The sequence below is a fragment of the Oncorhynchus nerka genome, linkage group LG17 (genome assembly GCF_034236695.1).
Source record: "Oncorhynchus nerka isolate Pitt River linkage group LG17, Oner_Uvic_2.0, whole genome shotgun sequence".
Taxonomy (NCBI): Eukaryota; Metazoa; Chordata; class Actinopteri; order Salmoniformes; family Salmonidae; genus Oncorhynchus; species Oncorhynchus nerka.
In genome coordinates this window covers 17,083,498-17,102,142 of record NC_088412.1, presented here as the reverse complement: position 1 = coordinate 17,102,142, position 18,645 = coordinate 17,083,498, and the positions used below count along the sequence as shown (strand labels likewise).

At 41.3% G+C, this 18,645-nt stretch overlaps 1 protein-coding gene and 1 long non-coding RNA gene across 8 annotated transcripts in view; one reads left to right on the top strand and one right to left on the bottom strand.

Annotated features, from left to right (window-relative positions):
• The window catches only part of cadps2 (Ca++-dependent secretion activator 2), a 270,218-nt gene extending 259,353 nt beyond the window's left edge, over window positions 1-10,865 (bottom strand). For 3 of the 7 annotated variants that reach the window (XM_065003005.1, XM_065003008.1, XM_065003007.1), the window contains exon 1: window positions 10,286-10,863. In XM_065003005.1, coding sequence (XP_064859077.1) covers window positions 10,286-10,594 — 309 coding nt within the window. In that variant the 5' untranslated portion in view covers window positions 10,595-10,863. Of the gene's footprint in view, window positions 1-10,285 lie in introns of all 7 variants that reach the window. The other 4 variants (XM_065003006.1, XM_065003010.1, XM_065003011.1 and 1 more) reach the window with 3 other exon arrangements.
• Window positions 10,214-18,645, top strand: part of LOC115144790 (uncharacterized) — an 18,328-nt gene continuing 9,896 nt past the window's right edge. The window contains exons 1-2 of the long non-coding RNA XR_003865866.2: window positions 10,214-10,333; window positions 10,441-10,608. This is a non-coding gene — a long non-coding RNA (uncharacterized LOC115144790). The remainder of the gene's footprint in view (window positions 10,334-10,440; window positions 10,609-18,645) is intronic.

The following is an 18,645-nucleotide window of genomic DNA, read 5'->3' as shown; positions in this document are numbered from 1 at the left end:
CATAATTTCCGAGTTGTGAAAGTTGGAGAAAGTGCCTACAACTCTGTCCACGTTCAAGGAGGGAAAATTACTCAAGCAACGTGAGGTTCTAATGCTAGATGAAGATGAGAGGTAAACTAAACTCCTCAGAACATAGTGGGATAGCATCCCTTCAACAGTCTCGCAATAGTCTGAGAAAGCTCCTTCGTCAGAGCACCATGACCTCTAATGAGTTGCTGCATCCTATACGTACATGCATTTAATATGTAACTGTATACATAATCACAGAGAATGGCACCCGAGTGCTTCTCTGGCATTACCTCAGAAGGGAGTTGGAAACATGCCTGTTCACCAGAAAGGACATCCACCTACTTACAGTTGTGTACCATCATAACACCAACTCAAATGGAGAAACCAACACAGCAACAGGGATATTAAGTATTATAGAGAACAGGATGTTGTCACACAGCGAGTTAGCTGTGATTGGCAGTATCACCATCCACTGAGTTATTAATACACACCTACTGTAACAAGACTCTGGTCCTCTCATCACATGAGAAGACAAGGGGCTAGACCAGTGTGCAGTCTGCGCGTGTGTCTTTATCAGCTGAGAACAGCTAGGCGCTGAGGGGCGGAATGAGTCGTGACAAACCTGGGGGCAGCTTCACTCAAGTCCCAGTAAGCCTTCGTTTTCATATTCCATCTCTCCCCATCTCCCCCTCTCTAGTGCCGCCTCTTCTGTCATGCCAACATTCTGCCAACCGTGTCTCTTTTGAAGACAGAGCCTTCCAGTTTCCACAAGTGGAAGGAATATGATCCGATAACAAGGCTGCCAAAGGCAACGTCGGTGTTATGATGGAAAAGTCATTATTCAGATATGGGCTGGGGATATTTTCCTTATTCTACAGATTTTTTCCAGTTTGACCAAGTTTAACTTCAGAATCCTTTTGATTAAAAAAGTACATTACTAGCTCCAAAACTTTCATCTGAGCAGGTTTAAATTTTCCAAACGCATCTTTACTGGAGAAAAAAAAGTGTTTAGGAGGGGTGGAATTATGATTCAGCCAAAAGCTGGTTTTAAGACCAGAGAAAATGCCACAGGGCATTCAATGAAAATGCATGGCCAGGAATGTATTTTTTTGGAATCACAAAGCAGTTGAATATACGGAGTTGGGAGCAGAATTATAATTTCTACCAAATCAGTTGAAATGAGCTTTATTCAGCTCACAGAGCATAGTAAAAACCAGGAAATTATACGCAGGAGGACAACGACGCATCTAAAAGCAGGAAACAAACACAAAAGATGTAATTAGACTCTTGAGAAATGTTGTAACATAGGGAGAACCTCCCCTCTGACCTTCTCCTCCAATGGGTTTTGACAATGAGGCGAGAGGACGTGAGTATGCAATTGAGATTCTCCCATAGTCATTGAGAGTGAAGAAAATAACAGATGTTGAGAACAATGGAAGATCTTCTCATGACTGACGGAGAGAGACGTAATTAAAAGGTGTATGATGGATCAGTCTCGGTTGCCAATCTGTCACCACGGCCCTCAGATAAGATTCTATCAGAAGTGACTTTAGCCTGAAGGACAGGGCATGAAAGACAGACTGATTGCTTATACAACGTGTCATTTTCAATTTCACAGACGCAAACCTCCAAAAGCATTGCGCATTGTGTTTGCTCAATCAATACCCTGTGAGGAAACAAACTGTGCTCAAACACACACACACACACACACACACACACACCTAGCTCATCAGAAGGAACCAATTCAATGAGGCAGATAATTGAGTGGTGTGCTAATTCTCGTTTTAAGACTATTAGGCCTACTTTGGTAGAGCCAGCCAGTACATCTCAACTCCATGATACCACATCTGGAGTTAATGCAGACAAGAGTTTGAGTGAACCTCTGACTCTATGTGAAATCGATACTTCAAAAGGGTTACCTCCTTACCGTTTACCTATGTTTGCCCTCTGTTGTTGCGTGCCTTTGTTTGTTGAAATCCATACTTTTTAATAAAACATTAATCAAATACAACCACAGACCGTTTCCTTGAGATTCAAATCGGCACAGCAACAGGTCGGCGGTTGTACTTAATTGTTTTAATTAAAATTATGGATTTCAGTAAACAAAGAAAGGCACGCAACAGAGGACAAACATCGGTACACGGTAAGGGTGTAAGAATATACTTCAAAAAAATGATTGATTGCACAGCGACTTGAAGGAGTCAGAAGTTCCCTTCAAAAACTCTCGTCTGCACTCAACTCCGAGGATGTGGTATGGTGGAGTTGAGATATATTTGGCTAACTTTGGTATGAATACACAAATGGTATTGCTTTTCATCATTTTTCTCCAGGTGTCATTGTCAGCCAGTTCAAGAACTATGGAAAATGTAAGTTGCTTGTGGCATAAAAGTAGCCAATCATTGTAATATACTAGGTTACCAAGGGACATGTTTTTTTTTTACATGATATGTACTAGCATATATTCATTCAAATCTGTTGCTACTGTATCATAAAATGCTCACTGTCAAACCATGGCTGTTAAGGCATTAAGAGGGGAGAGGATCAAACCTGTGACCAATATTTTGTGAGGTAGTTGCATCTTTGAGAAGTTACCAACTTGTCAGTGTTTGCTAGAGGTAGAACTGAAAAGGATTTGCCCCTGATGTTTGAACTCAGAAATAGCAAATTAAATGTCATCGCATAAAAAAAAGCCAGTGCGTTGGAAATAAAAAGTGATTCAAAAGGATGGATGAAGGTCAATAGAGAAAAAAACATTGGCATTCCAAATAAAAAAGGTTCAACTTTGCTGCAGTGGAGGATTTCTGGAAATTGAACCCAAAATGTTACTACAAGTACAAGCCCGCTCCAAAACGTCATAGCATGTGTTCCATTTTGTCTGACAAAAACATAAAATGTGCAAATGGCCAAATGAGTGCCTCAGAGAACCTCCCCAGAGCTTCTGGGAGCACAAATTATCTCCTGAACACACATTGAGTAGTACTGGATCCGTCCCCATGGACTTCATTAGCAAGCAGACCCACAGACCGGATCTGCTGGCATAGGCCCCTACTGGCACTATTTAGAGAGATGACCCCAGATATTTAATATGTCCAAAAGCATTTACAAACATACAGAAAAACAACGACACCAGTGTCCTCAAGGGTGTTACAAATTAAGCCAACAGTCAATTCTTGAGATAGCATCACGGTACTCTCTGTAAACAAAACAAGAGATAAAAATGTGAAAAGATACACTGCTCGAGGGGACAAAGAAAACATTGTGCCGTTTCTCAATGAGGGACACAAAGGGTAATTTGGGAAAAAAAGCCCATTGAAATGTAGGTTATAGGCCAAAGTGTCCTCTGAGGTGGCCACAATATCATGATTTCCATTGGCATGAGCATGACCGTGTGGCAGAAGAAATTCAACAGCAAAGTGGCTGACCAAACAAGCCTACAACAACACATGGGAAAAAACATCATTAGAAAGGCCTTTATTGCTTTAAAACGTTACTGCCCGTTACTGCAAATTGGAATGTATCAAAATGCAGTTTCCAAAACAATTGGGTGTTTTCCAAACTTTTTGTTCATGAAACAATACAAAGCCTTGGATTCTTATTTCCTTACGCTGTTCTGTAGCATCAAACATTAGTCTCTTCTCCAAAGATGATCAATAATATTGTAGGCCTACCTGAGAGACATCCTAACACAATCTATTCCAAAGCCTGTCACTCCAGGCAATGCCAAGCATGTCAACTTTTGCAACAACTATTAGCTGTCATCGACCTCATTTAAGCAACCAAGAGCTATATTGGCATCATCTTGTCCTGCTACATTGACAGCCAAAAATCTATGGGCTAGAATAATAACACATTTTATTTGCACCTTTCAAGATACCTAAGGACATTTACAGAGTGAAGAACCCAGGTACCATGGTATCCCCTCCAGATCTAGACTCTAAACCAGGGTAGCAACAAGACACACAATGGGGTTATAGGGCTAGCTCTGCCCTCAGGGTTTCTCCGAGTCTACAACTCTCCACACAGCATCTCTACTCAGAAAGCCCCACTGAACTGTCCAGTCACTTGTTGGCAGTGGAGGGTGGGGAGGAAGTGAGTTACATAAGCCCCTGGGAAGATCCACAGAGGGAAATTGTCAAGGGACAAACAGGACGGAAGTATGCCTGAAGAAACATTATGGGCCACCAATTTCACCCACCAGTCCACAGAGCTACACAGGGAGACTCATCCTTTAACATCAAATTGTGAAGCACAAAAAAAATAGTTTTTTTGTGCCTAATAAGCAATTAAGCCAGATGATTAGACATGTGGAAGGAAGGATGCATGGGAGAGGTGTTCCTGAGGCGGTCCTTGGCTGTCATGCATGCTTGGAGACAAAAAGTGAGCAGGGGAGACTAACAGCTTATGGTTTCTCTCCGGTTACTATGAGGATTGTCAAGAGAGACCGAAGAGAGAATATTATCAAATGTATTTTTACCGTTACTGCCATTCTCATGTAAGTTAATTGAAATCCTTATTATTACACACTAATCATGACAGCTAAATTACATGTTTCCATTGAGTTAAATAAAGAAAGGGAGCCACCCGAGTGACGCAGCGGTCTAAGGCACTGCATCGCAGGTTTGATCCCAGGCTGTGTTGTAGCCAGTCGTGATCGGGAGACCCATGAGGCGGCGCACAATTGGCCCAGGGTCGTCCGGGTTACAGGAGGGTTTGTCCGGCCGGGATGTTCTTAACCCATCACGATCTAGCGACTCCTTGTGGCGGGCCGGGCACATGCACGCTGACTTCGGTCTCCAGTAGTACAGTGTTTCCTCCGACACATTGGTGTGACTAGCTTCCAGGGTAAGCGAGCAGTGTGGCTTGGCAGGGTTGTGTTTCAGAGGACACATGGCTCTCGACCTTCGCCTTTCCCGAGTCTGTACGGGAATTGCAGCAATGGGACAAGACTAACTACCAATTAGGGAAAAAGGAATAAAAAGTACAGAAACAATTTAATAAATTAACATTGAGATTAAAGACAGAAAATAAGAAAGCGAGAGATGTGGGACAAGGCAGACAACCCTCATGGACTTGCACTGAAAGAGCCAACATTTTGTAGAAAGAGGAGAAGGCAAGCCTTATGGGAGAGAAAGTTTGATTCAGCTCCTCGTGGACAATACCTACTCTCTCCTCCTTTATAAAAAACGGACCAATGCTGTGGCCCGATTTGCAGTCCAATGCAAAGAAGGAATTTGACAGTGCAGTAGAAGCGGTCACAAGTAAGGCAACAGAAAGAAGTCATTGACACAAGCAGAATCACTTTGGCACCAAAGTGTTAGGAAAAAGTGTGATTTCTAGTAAACTCGTTAAAATGTAAATGTATTCTGAGTTAAAAATGAAAAATGTGGGTTCAGTGAAAAATAAACTGTGTGTGTCCTCTCAATCCATTCTTCAATAAATCTTCTAGGCACACTGTTGCATTAGCCATCATCTAGCTTCAGTCAATTTTACTTTTTGTACTGATGGACTAATCCGTTAGTGGTCTATGGCCCTGATCTATGGTCCTCTGGGATCTTACAATCAGAGGTCTGGAGTAGAGGTCGACTGATTAATCGGCCATTCCGATTAATTAGGGCCAATTTCAAGTTTTCATAACAATCGGAAATCAGTATTTTTGGGCGTCGATTTCCGATTATTAATATTATTTTTCTTATACCTTTTATTTAACTAGGCAAGTCAGTTAAGAACAGATTCTTATTTTCAATGACTGCCTAGGAACTGTGGGTTAACTGCCTTGTTCAGGGGCAGAATGACAAGATTTTCACCTTGTCAGCTCAGGGGTTCCAATCTTGCAACCGCACAGTTAACTAGTCCAACGATCTAACCATTGCACTCCAAGAGTAGGCTGTCCGTTACGCAAATGCAGTAGAAGCCAATGTAAATTGCTAGCTAGCATTAAACTTATCTTATAAAAAACAATCAATCACTAGTTATAACTACTAATCCAGTTTAGCAGGCAATATTAACCAGGTGAAATTGTGTCATTTCTCTTGCGTTCATTGCACGCAGAGTCAGGGTATATGCAACAGTTTGGGCTGCCTGGCTCAGTGCGAACTAATTTGCCAGAATTGTACGTAATTATGACATACATTGAAGGTTGTGCAATGTAACAAGAATATTTAGACTTAGGGATGCCACTCGTTAGATAAAATACCAAACGGTTCCATATTTCACTGAAATAATAAACGTTTTGTTTTCGAAATGATAGTTTCCGGATTCGATCATATTAATGACCAAAGGCTCATAGTTCTGTGTGTTATTATGTTATAATTAAATCTGATTTGATAGAGCAGTCTGACTGAGCAGCAGCAGGCCCGTAATCATTCATTCAAACAGCACTTTCATGGGTTTTGCCAGCAGCTATTCGCAAGCACAGCGCTGTTTATGACTTCAAGCATATTAGCCTAATGGCTGGTGTAACCAATGTGAAATGGCTAGCTAGTTAGCTGGGTGTGCACTAATACTGTTTCAAACGTCACTCGCGATTAGATTTGGAGTAGTTATTCCCCTTGCGCTGCAAGGGCCGCGGCTTTTGTGGAGCGATGGGTAACGATGCTTCGAGTGTGGGTGTTGTCGATTGTGTTCCTGGTTTGAGCCCAGGTAGGGGCGAGGAGGGGGACGGAAGCTATACTGTTACACTGGCAATACTATAGTGCCTATAAGAACATCCAATAGTCAAAGGTATATGAAATTCAAATGGTATAGAGAGAAATAGTCCTTTAAAACTATATTAACTACAACCTAAAACCTCTTACCTTGGAATATTGAAGTCTCATGTTAAAACGAACCACCAACTTTCAGATGTTCTCATGTTCTGAGCAAGGAACTTAAACGTTAGCTTTTTTTACATGGCACATATTACTTTCTTCTCCAACACTTTGTTTCTGCATTATTTAAACCAAATAGAACAGGTTTCATTATTTATTTGAGGCTAAATTGATTTTATTGATGTTTTATATTAAGTTAAAATAAGTGGTAATTCAGTATTGTTGTAATTGTCATTATTACAAGTTTAAAAAATAAATAATAATAAAAAAAACATTTAAAAAATCTGCTGATTAATCAGTATCGACTTTTTTGGTCCTCCAATAATCGGTATCGGCGTTGAAAAATCATAATCGGTCGACCTCTAGACTGGAGGAGGGAAAGCAAATAAGGCTGCGTTCACACAGGAAGCCAAATTCTGATCTTTTTTCCCCCCTCTAAATTTGACCAATTAGATCAGCTCTGAAAAATATTTCATGTGAAAAGATCTTATGTGATTGGTCAAAAGACCAATTGGTGTCAAAAGAGCAGAATTGAGCTGCCTGTATAAAAGCATCCTAAGCCTTTCTGAAGCAGTTCCCAATACATTGACGGAGCCAGTTTGTGGTTATACTGTGATACACTGTATTGACAATGAATGTTCTGTTTGATCCTATGGTTCGTCATAAGACAGTTACAGTACCTGAGACAAGAGTCAGATAGAGATACTGAGACGGCTAGTCAGCACGTGACTAATTCAGTCCCACTACAACCAGTCAACTACGCAAATAAGGAGGAGACTGACGCAGTAGAGCTGGTTTCTCCAGTTACGGTAAACTTATCAAACCTGCAATATCCCCAGGAATTATACAATGGTTCCAGAAAAAAAGATGATCCACAGAAGGCTTTTGATTGATGTCATTGGACATGACGTTTTCTTTGAACAACAACGATGTAGGAGAGTCAGTTTATCTCCATTGCCAAGACCAGGGTTTGATTGTGTCTAAAATCTCTCTGGAGACAAGACATGGGGGCTAGTGAGGGACAGCAATAGGATCGTCACTAGTTACCACAGCCACAAAGTTATAAATCTCAATCTCACGACTCCAACACCATCATTAAGTTTGCAGATGACACAACAGTGGTAGGCCTGATCAGGAAAAGGAGGACCGAGCACGCCCCCGATGGGGCTGTAGTGGAGCAGGTTGAGAGGTTCAAGTTCCTCGGTGTCCACAACAACAAAACTAGAATGGTCCAAACACACCAAGACAGTCATGAAGAGGGCACGACAAAGCCTATTCCCCCTCAGGAAACTAAAAAGATTTGGCTTGGGTCCTGAGATCCTCAAAAGGTTCTACAGCTGCAACATCGAGAGCATCCTGACTGTTTGCATCACTGCCTGGTACGGCAATTGCTCTACCTCTGACCGCAAGGCACTAGAGGGTAGTGCGTACAGCCCAGTACATCACTGGGGTTAAGCTGCCTGCCATCCAGGACCTCTACACCAGGCGGTGTCAGAGGAAGGTCCTAAAAATTGTCAAAGACACCAGCCACCCCAGTCATAGACTGTTCTCTCTACTACCGCATGGCAAGCAGGACCGGAGAGCCAAATCAAGGACAAAAAGGCTTCTCAACCATTTTTACCCCCAAGCCATAAGACTCCTGAACATGTAATCAAATGGCCCTGTGGGTTTGATGGCTCAATTATCATTAAACCATGGAAGCTAGACAACTTTTTTATTTTACCTTTATTTAACTAGGCAACAAATTCTTATTTTCTATGGCGGCCTAGGAACAGTGGGCTAACTCCCTTGTTCAGGGGCAGAACGACAGATTTTTACCTTGTCAACTCAGGGATTCAATCTTGCAAACTTTCGGTCACTAGTCCAACACTCTAACCACTAAGCTACCTGCCGCCCCACTGCGGCAAAGAGAGCACCAATTCGCTGTGGTCAGCTGGGATGGCAGTGAAAAAACGAGTTGGATACAAGTAGTGTCGTGGCCCTGCAAGGGGAAGCACACACACTCACACAGTAAGACATCCGTTTGTCATGGTCAGTGACTTAGAATAATTCTGTCCATCAAGTGAGCCAGGGTGAAATGTGTTTACTGTAAGGAAGATGGACATAGAACAGGAATGCAGCAGCAGCATAAGACTATGCAAACCAAGTGAACCTACTTCTCTAATCTCTCTGAGGATTCCTCCATGTGCTAATTTGGACTCAATCCCAACACTGGCCCTTCCCTATAACACAATGTCTCCACCAGTTGCCTCTTTCCATTGGGCTCATGGGATTTGAGGTGTTTTCATAATACAACACCAAAATCAATACAAGCGCTCCAGCGGTTCCACTTCGCTCAATGAATTACGATCCTGGGGGTTTATGCATGAGCGCTGTGAGAAGCAGTATTTTTTGCCTTCGTTTGAGCGCAAATCAGACCTATTTTTTTCCCCTTCTAAGTCAAGCAGACACCTCTCTCTCTCTCTCTCTCTGGATGTGACCAAGATGTGAAATACATGCCCTAATGGACATTTCCACTAATGTGATGGCAGGTGCATATCAGAATTACTTGCTTAGAAAATAAACAGTTGCTGGCCTGGCTCCAAGAATAATAACGCAGAGCCGGTGAGTGAATTCTTTAAAAATAGATTGTGAGCTTTGTTGAGCGCTTGGGCATGGCGTCAAACCAAAGTTTAGGAGTCAATGGCCATATCTAAAACACTACATTTGTCTGCAAATAGATTTAATCTGTTTTTAAGCACTCAAGAAATGTTCAATAGCCAATGTAGGCCTCTAATATTTACCATATTAAACATTCATCATTCATTCAGTTTATGTGGGAGCAAAGGATGGAGATGACACCTAACTCAGCCCTGTCACAACAAATGAAGGCATTTGAAGATAAAAAAAAGTACAACGCTCCCTCATAACTTTTAGGCTTACGTGTATTCAATCATTTTGGAAAAAGCTATGAGTTGAAGATCTTCTGATATGTTATTTGCATACATGGGTTAAAATGGGCAATTTGTGTAGCTACCCCCATTTTAGGACTTATTTATAAATGAAATACTTCAAGAATCATTTGTCTCATGAGCTTAGTTCAACTGTCGAACCCCATCAGAACACAAAATATAAACTTATTTTACGCAAATGTTTGTAAAATAAAGGAATGTAAACAAACGTTGTATAGCCTTAAAACAATATTAAATGTATAATGTTTATATGTCAGTCCTTGCATCCATAACTGTCTATGCATTTGAGTGGTTCCATTTCTCCAGCCCCCACTCAGCTTTTTAACATTACAATGTCGAGGATTACATGTTTCAAATACCAATTGACGCTTTAAATTTGCTTCAAGTTGGGTGAAACTGTTTCACCTCGCCTGGCTGGCAGTGGAGCGCAACACTTGAAAAGAAAGCAGGTGCTTGTGATTCAATTGGCTACTTTGAAAGGTGTTCGCTGTGACGGTGCGTTTATTTGCGATCACTCACCTTCTGTTGCCTGCGTGCCATATCCGTGGGTTGTTTGGCATTGAAAGGGTATGCTATACATCGCAACACAAATACATAAATCTGTAGTTTACTTTTCCGCTCAGCTTCCTCTTTCTGAAGTCGTTCTTTCTCATTTTTCTGCTCGTCTCCGGCAGAAGGACTTTCGGCTTGTGGTTGGTCCGCAGGTGGTCGTTTATGTTTACCTCCTTGCCCCGAGGAAGTCAAAAGCTTTTTGGGGGAGTCTTTTGGAACTTCAGTGTCCTCGTCAATTTCTCCTCCCGAGTCTTCGCTGGAGGACGGGTCTAACATGTTTTACAACACAGGTAAACTCCTTTGCCCCACACTGTAGCCTACGTGGCGGTCGCCGCTTCACTTGAATTGTCTATATTCCCCGGTGTTTTTTGGAGCTGTGACGACGACTCGAGTTAAATGTTTCTTGCCATAAATGCGAGGGCGGAGTTTTTGGGCACGTGAGTCGAGGCAACTCGGAGGTTTTCGTTTATTCTGCTCCTTTGAAAAGACTGCGCGAGCAGTGTGGCTGCCGATACAGTCAGAGCAAGCAGTACAGGTGGACAACCTGTAGCATGGACGAAAAGCAACATGTGGGAGGTGCCTTTCTTTCTCTTAAAGCCACACTCAAAGGGTCGCCACCAAAACTTTAAACAATTGCGTATCCCATAACATTTTCAAATAACACTTGATGGAATTACATCAGATAGTACTACAAGTAGGCTGTTGAACTATTTACTGGAAACCCTACGTTGAATTCCAGTGAATTTTATGTCTGGCAGAAATTAGTGTTTTGAGTCAGGAAACTTTCCTCATGACCTCAACATGCCAGGATGTTGAATACAATTATATTGTAATGTACTTTACGGGTTGTCCATGCGGTTGGTCATTTTGTCGGTAGGAATGTGACTCAACATTCACAGGAAAGAATAATAACACACTTTTCAAAGCGCTGTGTTACAATTTATATTACCTGAAGCATGTGCAGAACCATGTAAACGTATGCATAAGGTGATATGACTGCATTACCAGTACTTTGAAAAGTTGGATGTAATTATACTTTCAACTGCACGGACAATCGATAAAGTACATTAAATAATTGTATTCAACATTCTGGCTTGTAGAGGTTGTGAGGAAACTTTCCTGACTCAAATGTAAATGTTGCCCTACTTAAAATTCAATGTAATTCAAAATCTGGTTTCCAGGAAAGGCTATATATCTGCTTAAGACCGTTTTTGCATTAGGTTAGCCATTGATGAATTTAAAGCTAGAATCCTTAGTTGTTACATTTATTTTGTTAACTTAAAGCGGTATTTTACAACTTTGTTAGATGGTTCCTCACCTTGAAAGTAGTCTATGGGTCTGGGTAGTCTAGGGAGAACAGCTCAAATGTCTGGAACTGCCTAAATGGAATGGCATCAAACACATGGAAACCATGTATTTGATAATATTCCACTCCAGCCATTACCATGAGCCCACCCCCCACCCCAATTAAGGTGCCACAAACCTCCTGTGATGGGCCAAGAGAATGTACAGTCGTGGCCAAAAGGTGAGAATGACAGAAATATTCATTTTCACAAAGTCTGCTGCCTCAGTGTCTTCAGATGTTACTATGGAATACTGAACTATAATTACAAGCATTTCATAATTGTCAAGGGCTTTTATTGACAATTATGATGTTGATGCAATGAGTGAATATTTGCAGTGTTGACCTTTCTTTTTCAAGACCTCTGCAATCCGCCCTGGCATGCTGTCAATTAACTTCTGGGCCACATCCTGACTGATGGCAGCCCATTCTTGCGTAATCAATGCTTGGAGTTTGTTAGAATTTTGTTTGTCCACCCGCCTCTTGAGGATTGACCACAAGTTCTCAATGGGATTAAGGTCTGGGGAGTTTCCTGGCCATAGACCCAAAATATTGATGTTTTGTTCCCCGAGCCACTTAGTTATCACTTTTGCCTAATGGCAAGGTGCTCCATCATGCTGTAAAAGGCATTGTTCGTCACCAAACTGTTCCTGGATGGTTGGGAGAAGTTGCTCTCGGAGGATGTGTTGGTACCATTCTTTAAAAAAAAATTGTGAGTGAGCCCACTCCCTTGGCTGAGAAGCAACCCCACACATGAATGGTCTCAGGATGCTTTACTGTTGGCATGACACAGGACTGATGGTAGCGCTCACCTTGTCTTCTCCTGACAAGCTTTTTTCCGGATGCCCCATGTTTGACAGAGGAAGAACAATGATTCCAAGCACCACCCTCCTTTTGAAGCTTCCAGTCTGTTATTCGAATTCAATCAGCATGACAGAGTGATCTCCAGCCTTGTCCCCGTCAACACTCATGCCTGTGTTAACGAGAGAATCACAGACATGATGTCAGCTGGTCCTTTTGTGGCACAGCTGAAATGCAGTGGATTTTTTTTTGGGGCGATTCAGTTCATTTGCATGGCAAAGAGGGACTTTGCAATTAATCTGATCACTCTTCATAACATTCTGGAGTATATGCAAATTGCCATCAGACTTTGAAATTTAATATTTGTGTTATTCTCAAAACCTTTGGCCACGACTGTAATCATAGTTCGCTTTTCTTTGAAGGCCACTACAAAATTCAGCTAACCTTACCCACCACAAGCTAGCTAACAATCAATGGAAGTGATGATGTCCAAATCACCTGAAACCAATTAAAATCAACTCCATATTTCGTTTGATGTTATGATTTGTTAGCTGATTTGGCCATAAATAAATAAAAATATGGTCATATGCCCCCATCACTTCTATTGTAATGGGGTGGCTAGTTACAGTAGCTGAAGTTTGTAGTAGCTGTTTAAATAACTGAACCATGGATTAGTTTATCCTGGCCAGTAGACTACTATCATGGTGAGAAACCATGTAACATCAAGTCGTAAAATAGTGAAATACTCCTTTAATGATATATTGATTCTTGAAGAATATAACTGCTTCCATGAGATTAGTTCAACTGTCAGAACCCAAAATGTACAGTGTACAAAACATGAGGAGCACCTTCTCTCTCCATGACAGACTGACCAGGTGAATCCTGTGATCCCTTATTGATGTCACCTATTAAATCCACTTCAGTCAGTGTAGATGACGGGAAGGAGACAAGTTAAAGAAGGGTTTTTAATAGAGGTCGACCGATTATAAGTTTTCAATACCGATTAATCTGACTTTTTTTAAATTTAATTTTTAAAAATATGTATATATATGTGTGTAATAATGACAAGTACAACAGTACTGAATTAATACTTTTATTTTAACTTAATATAATCCATAAATAAAATCAATTTAGTATCAAATAAATAATGAAACATGTTTAATTAATGCAAATACAATGTTGGAGAAGAAAGTAAAAGTGCAGTATGTGCCATGTAAAAAAGCTAACGTTTAAGTTCCTTGCTCAGAACATGAGAACATATGAAAGCTGGTGGTTCCTTTTAACATGAGTCTTCAATATTCCCAATTAAGAAGTTTTAGATTGTAGGAATTATAGGACTATTTATCTCTGTACTATTGGTATTTCATATACCTTTGACTATTAGATGTTCTTATAGACACTAGTATTGCCAGCCTAATCTCAGAAGTTGATAGGCTTGAAGTCATAAACAGCCTTGTGAAGCGCTGCTGGCAAACACAGGAAAGTGCTGTTTGAATGAATGCTTATGAGCCTGCTGCTGCCTACCACCACACAGTCAAGACTGCTCTATCAAATCATATACTTAATTATAATAAACACATAGAAATACAAGCCTTAGGTCATGAATATGGTCAAATCTGGAAACTATCATTTCGAAAACAAAACGTTTATTCTTTCAGTGAAATACGGAATGCCGACTAATCGGTTGAACTCTAGTTTTTAAGCCTTGACACAATTGAGATATGGATTGTGTATGTGTGCCATTCAGAGGTTGAATGGGCAAGACAAAAGATTTATGCCTTTGAATTGGGTATGGTAGTTTGAGTGTGTCAAGAACTGCAATGCTGCTGAGTTTCCTGTGTGTATCAAGAATGTTCCACCACCCAAAGGACATCCAGCCAACTTGAGACAACTGTGGGAAGCATTGGCATGAACATGGGCCAGCATCCCTGTGGAACCCTTGTAGAGTTCATGCCCCGATGAATTGAGGCTGTTCTGAGGGCAAAAATGAGTGCAACTCAATGTTAGGAAGGGGTTTCTAATGTTTTGTAAACTCAGTGTATAAGCTTGTTTTACGTGGTCTGCGGTTGTGAGGCCAGTTGGACATACTGTCAAATTCTCTAAAAGGACGTTGGAGGGGGCTTATGGTAGATAAATGAACATTAAATAACTCTGGTGGACAGTCCTGCAGTCAGCATGCCAATTGCACACTCCCTCAACTTGAGACGTGGCATTGTTGCGTGACAACTGCATATTTTAGTGGCTTTTTATTGTCCCCAGCACAAGGTGCACCTGTGTAATTCTTATGTTGTTTAATCAGCTTCTTGATATGCCACACCTGTTAGGTGGATGTATTGTCTTGGCAAAGTATAAATGCTCACAAACAGGAATGTAACAAATGGGTGCACAATTTGAGCGAAATAAGCTTTTTCTGCATATGGTACATTTCTGGGATCTTTTATTTCAGCTCATGAAACATGGGTCAGTGTAACTGAGAGCCGTGAAAGATTGACAATTAAGTGATATTGTCTTCGAGGAGTCTCGTATAAAATCTTATGTAAATTCATGAGCACCACTTTATCAAATTAGTTCTACTCTAATTAGTAGGGGACCGCTTCAACCATAGCCAATAGCTGCTGATTAGAACATGAAACGAGTTGAATCTCCAGCAATTTATATCAGTCTACTTTTTCTGCCTCCCGCACTACCAACATTCAGTTTCTTCGAGACAATCTCTTATCCTTAATTTTGGGAGAAATGTAGGGCAGTAAGGATCTCCTTTAACAAGTAGTAGGCTACCCTAGATCCTCAAGTTTAATTTCAGCACAATTATCAACACTGTTACAATGATGCCATTATGCTACTGGACTTTAATACCATGTCAACCCTCTATTTGAAGCTGTCTTACGAAAACCATTATCAAGGACAGGCTAATATTGAGTGAATTAAAGATGCACTACGCAGAAATCGCTCTCTACCATTTCCTGGTTGCTAAAATTCTAATCGTTTGCCTAACTTGAGTTTGTTATCCCAAGCAGTCATTTTGTAGATAACCATTGTACCATCTAAACTGCTGTATAATATATTTTCCATGACCAAAAATATTTTATATTCAGCTGTTTGAAGCTGGTGTACAAAAGTAGAAGACGCAAGAACAAAACTTCAAACAGGAAGCGTAGAAATAGAACAGATCTACTGCTTCTTAGACTTGCTTTCAATGGGAATAAAATACATTTAACTCACATTTCTATGTGAATTTGGTTGGGTCACCGCAAAAGTGAAATATTGTAGCTTTTAACAATTGTTTTGGTTTTGCATAGTTCTGCATGTTGTAGCCTGACAATGCAGCTAAAACAGTTCATACTGTAATGGGGCCTGGAGTGGAAAGAGGTGGCCATGCATAAGAAATAACTCGATACACTCCTAACGAAGTCTGCCCTGCTGTTGCCACGGTTACATCAGTGTCACAAGCTGAGCACTGCATGTCCAACCTCGCTGAGCGCTTGTGATAGTGAGGCCCTTCAGATATGCAGCACTCAAACCCTAGCTGAGATTCCCTAAGGCTAGTTTTGCAGCATGTTTGTGTAAACTGTGGAATAGTATCTAGTACACTTGGAACACAGGAGCTGAGTAAGAAATACAGCGCTTTTTTTCAGTGTCGTGTCAACATCCATACCAACATCACTGATAGCGTTAGTGCTGTCACGACATGCGGGCTGTGTGAATTGAATCACACTTTGTCACATGCGCCCGAATACAACAAGTGTAGACCTTACCGTACAAGCCCTTAACCAACAGTGCAGTTCAAGAAGAGTTAAGAAATTATTTACCAAATAAACTAAAGGAAAAAATAATAAAACATAACACAATAACGGGGCTATACACAGGGGGTACTGGTACAGAGTCAGTATGCGGGGGTACAGGTTAGAGTTAATTTGTACGTGTAGGTAGAGGTGTAGGTAGACTATGCATAGATAATAAACAGCAAGTAGCAGCAGTATACAAAACAAATGGAGGTGGGGGGGTCAATGTAGTAGTCCGGTGACCATTTGATTAATTGTTCAGCAGTCTAATGGCTTGGGGGTAGAAGCTGTTGAGGAGATTTTTGGTCCTGGACTTGGTGCTCTGTTGCCGTGCGTTAGCAGAGAAAACAGTCTGACTTGGGTGACTGGAGTCTCTGACAATTTTATGGGCTTTCCTCTGACACGCCTATTATATAGTTCCTGGATGGCAGGAAGCTAGGCCCCAGTGGCATACTGGACCGTACGCACTACCCTCTGTAGCACCTTATGGTCAGATGCCGAGCAGTTACCATACCGGGAGGTGATGCAACCGGTCAGTATGCTCTCGATGGTGCAGGTGTAGATCTTTTTGAGGATCTGGGGACCCATGCCACATCTTTTCAGTCTCTCTTGAGGGGGGAAATGTTTTGTCGTGCCCTCTTCACGATTGTCTTGGTGTGTTTGGACCATGATAGATTGATGGTGATGTGGACACCAAGGAAATTAACTCTGGACTCGCTCCACTACAGCCCAATTGATGTTAATGGGGCCCGCCTGTTCCTGTAGTTCACAATCCGCTCCTTTGTCTTGCTCGCAGTTAGGAAGAGGTTGTTGTCCTGGCACCACACTGCCAGTTCTCTGCCCTCCTCTGCCAGTTCTCTGACCTTGCTAACTTCATTATCTTAATGTTGATTAGGCTTGTCTCTTCTCCTTTTGGTACTGATAGTAGTCTACAACATTAAGGCTGACATTTGTAAAAACACGTAATGCTAGGTTACGTCAAATAAGGACATGCTAACACAAATTAAATAGTAGGCTACCTCTATAGCCAAATGGTGTGCCTGCCTGTCTGCGTGCACCTATTTATTTGTGTGGGTGGGTACTCTGCAATGTCAGAGATGATCAGATGGCTCTAATGTTTTGATGAAACATTTTGTGGTATTGGGACACGAGGATCATTAGGTATTACTATTAGAATTCTCAAACGTTTGAATATATTTATAACCCATAGCGCAGGAGCCATGCACAGAATCTGATTATTAAATGACAAGTTTTGAGTGAAATAACATCTTTGCTTCATGGAAACAGCCTTTGTTGTACTGCACCAAATTCCATTGTGACACTGCAGCCACTAGATGGGGTTCTACCTCTGTGACCATGAGTTTGATGTTCCCATAATGTGGGCTGGAAGAATAATTGTGCGTTACCTCAGTCAAATTATGAACCAATATGTTTTGTTTATTAAATCCAATTAATTCTGGCCTTCGATGAGGAAGCTAAAGTAAATGCACAAACATAACTTACAAAATATGCTTTTTGCAAGCTGTTTCATTTCAAAGACATAGCAGCTCACGCTCCAACCTATCCTATATGCAACGCCTATCTATTGTTTCAGGTAAACAAACATTGTTGGCTATAAAAATAGTCACACTATATACAGTACCGGTCAAAAGTTTGGACACACCTACTCATTCCAGGGTTTTTCTTTATTTTTACTATTATCTAGATTGTAGAATAACATGTAACCAAAAAAGTGTTAAACAATTCTAAATATATATTATATTTGAGATTCTTCAAAGTAGCCAACCTTTGCCTTGATGACAGCTTTGTACACAGCTTTGGCATTCTCTCAACGCTGAGCACTTGTTGGCTGCTTTTCCTTACATCTGCAGTCCAAATCATCCCAAACCATCTCAATTGGGTTGAGGCCGAGTGACTGAGGAGGACAGGTCATGTGGTGACAGGAGCCAAGTGGTTAGAGCATTGGGCCAGTAACCGAAAGGTTGCAAGATCGAATCCCCAAGCTGACAAGGTAAAAATATGTTGTTCTTCCCCTGGACAAGGCAGTTAACCCACTGTTCCTAGGCCATCGTTGAAAATAAGAATTTGTCTTAACTGACTTGCCTAGTTAAATAAAAAAAATCTGATGCAGCACTCCATCACTCTCCTTGGTCAAATTGCCCTTATACAGCCTGGAGGTCTGTTGGGTAATTGTCCTGTTGAAAAACAAATGATGGGATGGCGTACCGCTGCAGAATGCTGAGGCAGCCATGCTGGTTAAGTGTGCCTTGAATTCTAAATAAATCACTGACAGTTTCACCAGCAAAGCACCATCACGCCTCCTCCTCCATGCTTCATAGTGTAAACCACACATGCGGAGATCACCCGTTCACCTAATCTGCGACTCACCAAGACACAGCGGT